The sequence below is a fragment of the Babesia bigemina genome, scaffold Bbigscaff_57353 (genome assembly GCF_000981445.1).
Source record: "Babesia bigemina genome assembly Bbig001, scaffold Bbigscaff_57353".
NCBI classification, from domain to species: domain Eukaryota; phylum Apicomplexa; class Aconoidasida; order Piroplasmida; family Babesiidae; genus Babesia; species Babesia bigemina.
The window spans coordinates 1-10,876 of NW_012237012.1; the positions used below are offsets into that span (position 1 = coordinate 1).

General features: G+C 45.5%; 2 protein-coding genes across 2 annotated transcripts; both read right to left on the reverse strand.

The window, feature by feature from the left end:
- Positions 1-844: 844 nt before the first annotated feature.
- BBBOND_0001150 (hypothetical protein, conserved) lies at positions 845-6,001 on the reverse strand (the record flags this gene model as incomplete). The annotated part of the gene is made up of 1 exon (XM_012914958.1): positions 845-6,001. One exon carries the CDS (start codon positions 5,999-6,001, stop codon positions 845-847), a length of 5,157 nt encoding a protein of 1,718 aa, XP_012770412.1.
- Positions 6,002-7,527: 1,526 nt separating this feature from the next.
- Positions 7,528-10,876, reverse strand: BBBOND_0001160 (hypothetical protein, conserved; the record flags this gene model as incomplete). Its single annotated transcript, XM_012914959.1, has 1 exon — positions 7,528-10,876. A coding segment is annotated over one exon (3,349 nt), but the record flags the coding sequence as incomplete, so codon positions are not given.

A 10,876-nucleotide genomic window follows, 5' to 3' on the forward strand; every position in this document is an offset into this window, starting at 1 on the left:
AAAGGAGCGATGTAGAGTGGGTAAAGGGGGCGATGTAGAGTGGGTAAAGGAGCGATGTGGAGTGGGTAAAGGAGCGATGTGGAGTGGATAAAGGGGCGATGTAGAGTGGGTAAAGGAGCGATGTAGAGTGGGTTAGGGAGCGATGTAGAGTGGGTAAAGGAGCGATGTAGAGTGGATAAAGGGGCGATGAAGAGTGGGTTAAGGAGCGATGTAGAGTGGGTTAGGGAGCGATGTAGAGTGGGTTAGGGAGCGATGTAGAGTGGGTTAGGGAGCGATGTAGAGTGGGTAAAGGAGCGATGTAGAGTGGATAAAGGGGCGATGAAGAGTGGGTTAAGGAGCGATGTAGAGTGGGTTAAGGGGCGATGTGGAGTGGATAAAGGGGCGATGTGGAGTGGGTTAAGGGGCGATGTAGAGTGGGTTAAGGGGCGATGTGGAGTGGGTTAAGGGGCGATGTAGAGTGGATAAAGGGGCGATGTGGAGTGGATAATAATCACCACTTAGATCACCACTGTCATCGCTGCCGTAACCATGTCATCGCTGCCGTGACCATGTCATCGCTGCCGTGACCATCAACTTGGTCAGCACGTTGGTCAGCACATTGGTCAGCACATTGGTCAGCACTTTGGTCATGGCATTGGTCGGCACGTTGGTCAGCACCTTGGTCAGCACTTTGGTCAGCACATTGGTCGGCACCTTGGTTAGCACATTGGTCACCACTTTAGTTAACTATTACACAATCACATACAACGATTAATGAGTGATTTAAAACATTAGATTACAATCCGTTAGATAGGTGAGTAGGTGATATGCTAGGTGAGTGTAGACAGTGAACATGTGAGTACGATTATGGTTGCAGGTAAAACACTCTGTTAAGCTTGTTAACACGTGCGGCGGCAAGTAGCGATTGAGCAGCGATACGATGTGATGAGGGACTGTGCAAATGCGATTTGATGTGGAGCAGGTCTAGGCGGATGACCATGATGTGGATGAGGTACAGGAAAGAGAGGAGCCAGAGGGTTAGAACAGTAAGCATGAAAGGCCATCTGATACATAGTAGGAAGTCGTCGCATTTGTCGAAGAGGTCTCTGAAATATTGCGAGTGTAGCACGTCGTACAGCTGTTTGCAGAATTGGGAACACGTTTTACGCGTGCTTTTAGCGTTTAAGGTAGATGCTTCACCGAAGCAAAAACCGTACCTATACAATATGGGTGAGACACCTCTACACTGAACTATTGATGCACACTGACAATAAGGCGTCTTAGTCTTATCATCGCTGAGTCCATGCTGACCACGTCGGCATTTATCAGCGCGTAAACACGTGCGACATCCCCAATCAGCGCATAAGATATTGCAGAATTCGTCATACAGGCTCTTGAGGTATTTCCAGAAATCCCACGGCAGGTAGACAGCCCAGGAGAGGTAGGTTTTTGAATTCTTAAATGGTAGACATGAGTAGTAATCTTCACTGAGCGATAACATATAGGGAGTGCAGTATGCTTTCAGTGCAGGATCATTATATCCTGTTATCGAAAGACTGGATAACGCAGCGTGTGGAGGCATACGAACCTGAGTGAGATTAACAGGCCGTGGATCACCATACGCATTACGCAATGCTTCTGTAAGTTTTGTAGGTTTCTCATATAGTTCAATGGAGACGTTTGTAATTGCCTCCTCAAACGGCTCTTCGACACCTGTCTTACGCTTCTTGTTGTCGCTACCAACCCACCCAGCAACAAGTGATAACGTGAAACCGAAGTGTTCCGGTAACGTAGATGGCGTCTTAGTTTGCAGGCTAAATAGGACATTGAGTTTGCCGTTGTCAAAGAATTTGCCTAGCACGTCACTTATGTCTCTGCCTGCACGCTTGGTCCCGGAGAAACCTCGGAATCCTAGGGGAGTGAGACAGGGCATTCCAGGCGTGGATCTAGGGCAGGTACTACATTTCGCTTTGCAGCCAATGTCAGTCAACACGTGAGGTAAATGTCCGGGCAAGCAATCGTATAAGTAGGACATCAATGGCGATTTTGGTTGGCAATTTGGTTCGCACTTTGCTTGACCATTTGGTTGGCACGTTACTTTAGTGCTAGAGTGTTCGTTGCATGGCCAGTTGGTTGTCTGTACGTCTTTGCCATAATGGCAACCTGCCCACCCGTACTCTCTCGCGGCGGTGCTGCACTGTGTCTCCAGGTATTTGAGCGGCGGGAACAATCTGCGGAGGATGTCGAGGAACATGTCAAGGCATTCCTCAGCCGACGTCGGATATCTGAACTTGAGAGAGTTATTGCAGAAGTCTACGCCGTACGTTGTGTATTCGTCGCCGTGACCGATGATGCGAGTCAGCACGTCATGCGATGTTGCACAAATATGGTTGATGGCAGAATGTATATGATCATATCGGATCTTACTCGGGAACACGTCCACGTAGTACGCTGTCAAATCGTCATATTCAGCATCCAATTCCAATCCGTCGTCGCTCGCCTGTATTATCTTCTTCTTCGGCTTCTCCATCAGACCAGTGAAACCATCGCGCACAAATATCTCGTAAACCGAATTATAATGCAAACCAGCGCACCAAACTAGCATCTCGTACACAGAACATGGATTACGTTTGGCAGTTAAAGATGCCATGTGGCCGAGAGTATAGTACGTTTCCAGGTGGCAATGGAGGCAGGCAAGTACATCAAGGACGTGGAACTTATCACTTTTCTTTTCTCTGCCGGTCTTCTCATCCTCGTTTGATTTGCACTTCAAAAGATGTGTTTTGATGTTTTCGACGTTCGTAAGTGCCTGCCTAATTTTTGCATGAATATGTGAACCCATCATCTGGTCACTACGCCTCAACTCGCCGTCCTGCTTATCCCTATTGGAAACAACGTAACCGCAATCACTTAAAAATGAACCAAGAACACTAATACGATCTATTTGTTTGGAATGCCAATCTAATTTGCATTTCTCTCTCAACACATCCAACTCCCCTTTCACCATCTCCACTATCGTCAGGCAGACCTTGGCGCAGTTGCGGCCCTCAGGGGTTAAATCGTACTTTTTCTCAGATTTTTGTTTAAGAGCAGGAACAGCTTTTTTGGAGTCAGAATCTTCCACTTCCTTCAACAAAGCCCCGTTGAATCGTTTACCCGAGTACCTGTTCACGTACGCGCGGCCGAGTTGCTCGGCGAATTTGGAGAGGCCGGCCTTGAGGGGGGCGAGGAGGGGGGAGGGGGAGTCGGCAAAAGATGAGGGATGTAAAGAGGTAAGAAGGGCATTAAGTGCATCCAATTTAATGTGAACTTCATGATTAAAATGCTGAGAGCCCATAAGCTCGCTGAGCAGAAAATGGAAGGCGGCTCGGGAAGGCTCCCATCTACGTTTCAACTTCTTGAAGTCTTCCTGACCATATACTTCAATCATCCAACGGTTGTACAAATCGCGTAACATTTGAGCGAAATATTTGACAGTTTGTTCTTGCTCTGACAATTTAGGCTGATCGGTGTTTCTGAGTGTAGCCGACAGTTTTGTTGCGTGATCTTCAAAACATTGGATAAATTGTTTTTTTAATTTACTCAAAATTCCTTTAAGATGAGTCTCTTTATCAGTCTTTATCGTTCCTTCAATTTTCTGAAACTGCTCCTTAACGATTTTATGCAGGGCGGTGACTTCTTGAGTTTTTCTTGCGGTGTAAAGGTCTCTGGTTTGTTGTTCCATTTCAGTGAAAGCAGAATCTATTTTAACTGTGACAGCAATGCGGAGTTTATTAAAGCACTTCTCGATTTCTCGAGGTGTATCCTTGAGTAGATTAGTGGCTCTCCTAATGCAGCTTGTAAGTTCTACAGCGACAGCTTCGACCTTACTTCTAACGCTACCGACTTCACCACCAAGTGTCTCGATGTTCATCATTAGCTCATTCAAATCTGCGTAAACACTGCCTTTTTTGGTTGCGCTAGTACCAACGTTATTTTCCAACAAGTCATTTATTTTTTCGTGAAGTTCATGAGCCAAACTTTCAAGGGCAGACTTACCCTGCGGTACACCTGTAGTTACGTGTGGACCATTCTGACTTTGCAGTGCTGTAAGCGCCTGTTGAATTGGGAGTATTTGAGTATTAACTTTCAATTTAATTTTTTTTTGGAGTTCATCGATTGCGTTGTCCGCCGTGCTTTTCAGCAGCTTTGCAAGTTCGTCTTCCACGTCAACGGCGGTAGCGCTAATAAACCCTCGAATAGTATTCCCTAGATCAGTCGGTGCGGAGCCGATGACTGTAGATGGGTTGGGAATTAGTTTCCTCTTAAGAGTTCCTGCTAGCCTCTTAACATCTGTTATTGCTTTCTCGACATTACCAATCTTGCAACTTTTCAACGCAAACGAATTTAATTCGTTCCAAACTTGTCTCGCTTTGGATTGCAGCGCTACAAGGGTGGCTTGGAGGGCGAGCTTGAGATGTTGGTTGTCGTAAGTAGGTGGAGAAATATGCGAGGGAAGGGGAGGCAAGTTGGAAGGAAGGACGGAAGTGGACTGTTGTTGTTTCCACAACTTCTCATTGTTCTCAATTTTCTCTAATATCTTATCACCCCTCCCTCCAAAACCCTCCCCAAGCTTCTCCATAAAGATACCGATACCTACAATGACAGCTTCAACATTCTCTTCGATGTTGTATGCAGATTTGATATTTACAGCATTGCCGGCTTTAGTAATTTCGTTTATAAATTCTTCTTTGATCGCTTCAATTATTACACCGCGCAATGTGTCGTTGTTGCCATCTTTCATACGCTGCAGCGTAGTCTGTCTCAACTTTTCACTGTGCTTGTTCCACGTGATCCACCGTGTGAGCCATCCACTGACAACATCCTGCTTGAGAATATCTTCCACCCAGTCACCGACTTTTTTCCCAAACTGATCCTTACCGCTGAACGTCCGAGCCCATTGCGCTACTAAATGAGCACTCTCATTCAAATAGCCGTTAATTCCATCGTTATTGCAGATAGTATCAGTTTCTTTCTGGATGGCGTTATAAATCTGATCGGGCAATATTTTCTCAACGTATCCTTCGACGTTTCGCCTAATTTTACTCTTAACATCTTCAACGACTTCACTCAACATTAATCTATCCTGTACCAATGCAGCGTCATTCGTCACTCGTGCCTTTACTCCTTGATCAGCTATACCAATCAACTCAATCTGATTCACTAACGCAACCACCTGTTTTTTAATCTCCGCCTTCTCAGACTGAACCTCCTTTTTAAGCGTGATAGCACTTTCCACAATAGGCGTTAAACCGCTTACAACTTTCGTATCGTAACTACTTTCTACTTTATGTATGCCGTAATTAACTGTTTTGAAGGCCTCAGTGAGATTGGTGTTGAGTGCTGTGAACAAATCATTAAATTGCGTCCCTTGCAAGCTGATTATTTGCTCATGCAAGGCCCCAACTTCATGCTTCAAATAGGCTTGGAGCATATGTGAATAACGTAAAAAAGTTTTTTCCAAAAATGCTGTGATCTCAGCCCACTTCTTCGCAGCCAACTTGAACATTGCGTCGAGATCCGTGTTTCTTGCCGCCACCTTGAACGTCTCCGTTGCCTGCACCAGCAATGAAATGTTACATTTCAACTTACCTGATAGTGTAGGATCAACATTGTTTAAGGCGATTTTGGCGTCCGTTACCTTCCCATGATACCAATCTGCCCGGGTAGTCCAGTCGGCAATTTGCTTCGAAAGCTCATTATGTTTTTCATTTTCTATTGACGTTTTATCACTTTCAATATCTTTTCTCAATTGTTCAAGTGGATTTTTTAGTTCATTTATTTTCTCATTCAATTTCTTTTCATACCCCTCCAACCACTTCTTCACCGCGCCGACAGACTCCGCAAGCCCTTCACGGCCGGAGCCAATATTTTTATTTACCTCTTCTAGTACTTCATTAAGTCTTTTATTAAAATGTTTGTCGTATGTTTCAACTTCATTTTCGTTTTTCACCGCACCAAGCACACCACTCAAAAATCCCATCACCCCGTCACACAGCCTATCCAGGTCAGAGTACACAATGCCCTGGCCAGTGTAGCCTTTGGAATCTTTGTTGAAGCCGAGGAATGTTTCGAGGCCAGAACAGAGGTTATTAAGGATGTTAGTAAAGTTGTTATTTGAGGTATTTTTAAGGTTTTAGATTTTGTCAAATTTATTGCCAAGCTCCCTAAGCGGCACATGGTCAGGGCAGTGGCAAGAGGTGGAAGAAGGGAAGGGAAGGGTGACAAGGCACAAGTTATTGCTATGGTTAATAGAGGTCATAGCGGTATTATGGCGAGGTAATTCAAGGGTTGTAGAGTGGGTAAAGGGGCGATGTAGAGTGGGTTAAGGGGGCGATGTGGAGTGGGTAAAGGGGCGATGTAGAGTGGGTAAAGGGGCGATGGAGAGTGGGTAAAGGGGCGATGGAGAGTGGGTAAAGGGGCGATGTAGAGTGGATTAGGGAGCGATGTAGAGTGGGTAAGGAGCGATGTAGAGTGGATAAGGGAGCGATGTGGAGTGGGTTAGGGAGCGATGTAGAGTGGGTTAGGGAGCGATGTAGAGTGGATTAGGGAGCGATGTAGAGTGGGTTAGGGAGCGATGTAGAGTGGATAAAGGGGCGATGTAGAGTGGGTAAAGGGGCGATGTAGAGTGGGTAAAGGGGCGATGTAGAGTGGGTTAGGGAGCGATGTAGAGTGGGTTAGGGAGCGATGTAGAGTGGGTTAGGGAGCGATGAAGAGTGGGTTAAGGGGCGATGTAGAGTGGATAAAGGCGCGATGTAGAGTGGATAAAGGCGCGATGTAGAGTGGATTAGGGAGCGATGTAGAGTGAATAAAGGGGCGATGTAGAGAGGGTTAAGGGGCGATGTAGAGTGGATAAAGGGGCGATGTAGAGTGGGTAAAGGGGCGATGAAGAGTGGGTTAGGGAGCGATGTAGAGTGGATTAAGGGGCGATGTAGAGTGGATAATAATCACTACTTAGGTCACCACTGTCATCGCTGCCGTGACCATGTCATCGCTGCCGTAACCACTAACTTGGTCAGCACTTTGGTCATGGCATTGGTCAGCACTTTGGTCATGGCATTGGTCAGCACTTTGGTCATGGCATTGGTCAGCACTTTGGTCATGGCATTGGTCAGCAAATTGGGCAGCACTTTGGTCAGCACTTTGGTCACCACGTTGGTCATGGCATTGGTCAGATGCTTGTTCACCACTGTCATCGCTGCAGTGTCCACTAACTTGGCCTGGTGCTTGGTCACCACTTTGGTCAGCAACTTGGTCAGCACTTTGGTCATGGCATTGGTCAGCACTTTGGTCAGCACTTTGGTCAGCACATAGGTCAACACTTTGGTCATGGCATTGGTCAACACGTTGGTCAGCACATTGGGCAGCACATTGGTGAACACTTTAGTTAACTATTACACAATCACATACAACGGTTAATGAGTGATTCAAAACATTATAGAACAATTAGTTGTATAGGTGAGTAGGTGATATGCTAGGTGAGTGTAAACATTAAACACGTGAGTACGATTATGGTTGCAGGTAAAACACTCTGTTAAGCTTGTTAACACGCGCAGCAGCAAGTAGCGATTGAGCAGCAATCCTATGACTCGACGGACTATGCAAATGCGATTTGATGTGGAGGAGATCGAGGCGGATGACCATGATGTGGATGAGGTACAACAAAGAGAGGAGCCAGAGGGCGACGTTGAGCCAGATGAAGGGGGCGCGGATGGTGAAGAGGAATTTGTCACACTCTTCAAATAATTTTGTGAAGTAGTCCGACTTCAATACATTTTTCAATTGCTTGCAGAAATCGGCACATGTGTTCGGATAATTCTCGTTTTGCAATTTAGATGGGTCACCGAAGGAGAACCCATAACTGTACAACGTTGGAGCTACGCCTCTGCAGTCAACAATAGAGTGGCATTGACAATTAGGTTGTTTGGAGGCGTCACTTATTGATCCATGTGCTCCACGTTTGCACTTGTCTCCTCTTAAGCAACCACGACAGCCCCAGTCTTGACAGTATATGTTACAGAATGCGTCATACAGATCTTTAAGGTACATCCAAAAGTTCCACGGGAGGTATACAGCCCATGACAGGTAAAGATTTGAATGCTTTTTGCCGAGGTATCGATAACAGTCGACAGATAAATTGGCAAGGTACGGAGCGCATTCGAGTTCCAAATTGATTTTCCCTTTGCAGCTATGTGAAGTTGTAAGATTCTTGAGGTGCGCATATTCACATTTGCCATGCTCGGGATTCGGCGAACCATATGCGTCTGTTAACGCTTTGGTTACTGTGGATTGGTCAGTACAGAGGTTAATAGTTTGCTCGTAGATGGATGCGGCAAACGTGTCTCGAAGCGCATGAGAGTCGTAATTATACGGTCTAGATGTTGCATTAATACCATTCGCCAGCGCCAACGTAAAACCGAAGTGCTCCGGCAACGTTGAAGGCGGCTTAGGAATAAGCGTGAATAGACCCGTAAGATGCTTGATGTTGATGAATTTGGTCAGCACTTCACATATGTCCTTACCCATACGTGTGGGTCCGGAGAAACCTTTGAATCCAAGAGGCGTTAGGCAAGGCTTACTTTTTTTAGAAGTTGAGCAATTGGCACACTCGTACTTACAGCCAATTTTAGTAAGTTGATGAGGTAAATGACCCGGCAAGCAATCGTTCAGGTAACTCATCAATGGCGATGTTGGTTGGCAATCTACTTGGCACGTTACTTCGCACTTTGCTTGGCACGTTGGTTTACACTTTGCTTGGCAGTTTGATTCATCATCTGGTTCGTCGGATGGATGAACTTTGCATGGCCATTTGGCTGTCATGATTCCCTTGCCGTACTTGCACGATTGCCAGCCGTTGAGCCCATTGCTGAGCTTGCACTGACTATACAAATATTGTAATGTTGGCAACATTCGACGAAGGATGTCTAGGAGCATATCGAGGCAGTCTTCCCCGTTTTGGGGGTAATTGAAATTCATGTAATTGTTGGAATAGTCTACAGCGTATGTCGTGAATTCGTCGCCGTGACCGGCAATTGCGCAAAGGACGTCATATGAAGTCGAACATATATGCGTCACGGCTGCCCACAGTTCATCATATGATACGTCACGTGGGTAGGCTTCCAGGGATACGGAGCGTGCATCAACCAATGACACCTTGAACTCCCCTCCGTCTGCCTGTCGTTCTACTGCTAATACGTCGCCATGTTCTCCCTCATCTTCTCTACCTCTTTTATATAGCTCTTCCAAAACGTTCATGATGGCTACACTTAGCTTACTTTGATGTACCGGATTGTGCGTTAGTCCCGAGAGCCAAGCGAGCATCTCGTACACGGAGCATGGCTGTCTCTTGGAGGTGAATGTTGAGAGATGGCACAAGTCGTTGTATGTCTCCAAATAGTCGAAAAGTATCTCGAGTGCACGTTTGGCATTTTTATCGGAGTGATAAATATGCTGCTTATCGCCTACAAGAAGATCGTCGTGGATATATTGACCCGTGCACCCCGTCTTATTCCTCAGGTGACCTTCATGGGAATCATGCGACTTGGAAACTTTGTAACCGCATTTGTTCAAAAATTGACCAAATGAGTTTTCATCTTCGTTACTGTCTTGCAAATAAATTTGTCTTCCTCTCCAGGCGTTTGGAGCATTCTGCTTTAACTCGTCTAACCCGGCTTTCAGAGTCACCAAAATCGTCAAAAATACCTTCGACAAATTTCTTCCGGCATCCGTCAATTTTTCACCTTTACCATCCTCATTTGAGACCAATTTACCCATATTCACCTTCTCCTCATACCCCTCATACCTACTCACATACACCCGCTCCATCTGCTCGACAAACCCCTGCAGCCCCGCTCTGACCGCATCGAGCAGCTCCGGGTGCCGGGGGTTGGCGAAGGCGGAGGGGTGGAGAGAGGTGAGGGAGGAGGAGAGGGTGGAGAGGAGGGAGGTGAATTGGTGATCGTAATTATAGTTTTTAGACTGTTTTGCATCAATTAAATTAGTAAGTAAGTTGTTAAGATCTTCATTAATTTTTTTTACATTTTTGGATTCATCAGTGTCAGCAAATATGGCTGCCGCACTCCTAGGCTGTGGCGGAATTTTTATTTCGTCTTCAATGTACGGTAAAATGTTTGTTACGTAGGCATGGAATTTGGATGACAGGTCCTTGAATATTTTAATAGTGAATGCTTGTTTTAGTGGTGCAAGCAATGACGCCGACGTCTGAAATTCTGGAAGCGCAAATGTTATTACAGTCACCTTGATTCCATATATCGTCCTCAAAAAACCTTTAACACCCGTTTTTTTATCTTTTTCAATTACGATCTTAATCTCCTCAGTTTTGTAATGCACTATCGCTTTTAACTTCTCAAACACATCGCTGATTTTGGCGTTATACTGCTTTCGGGCTTCATTTTGGATTGCTTTAGTACTTCTGTTAACTTCTTGAGACACAAACATTTCGATGTCCCAAATACATTGCTTGCATTGTGAGTTTAGGGAATTTCTGATTCTTTGCGCTTCGTCAATCAAGGGAGCCAACTTTGTTTGTTGTAGCTCACGAAGATCATGCATTAAGTTTTTTAGCTTGCGGTCGAAGACATCATTTTTCAGTGTACCCAAATTCCCTGTGAGAAACTCGCTTGAATTTTTAACAGCATCGCAGAGGCTGTTGAGTTTCTCCAAAACATCCAAAATATGACCGCTTTTCAACCTTTCAACGTTGTTTTTGATTTCCTCAAAACCCTTTGTAAAAACAGATTCAACACCTTCAGTAAGTCCATTTTTCAGCTCGGTCAGCAGCGTATGTACACCTTTCTTCCTATCCTGAGAACCGTCGAAATACTTGCGCCCATCTTGC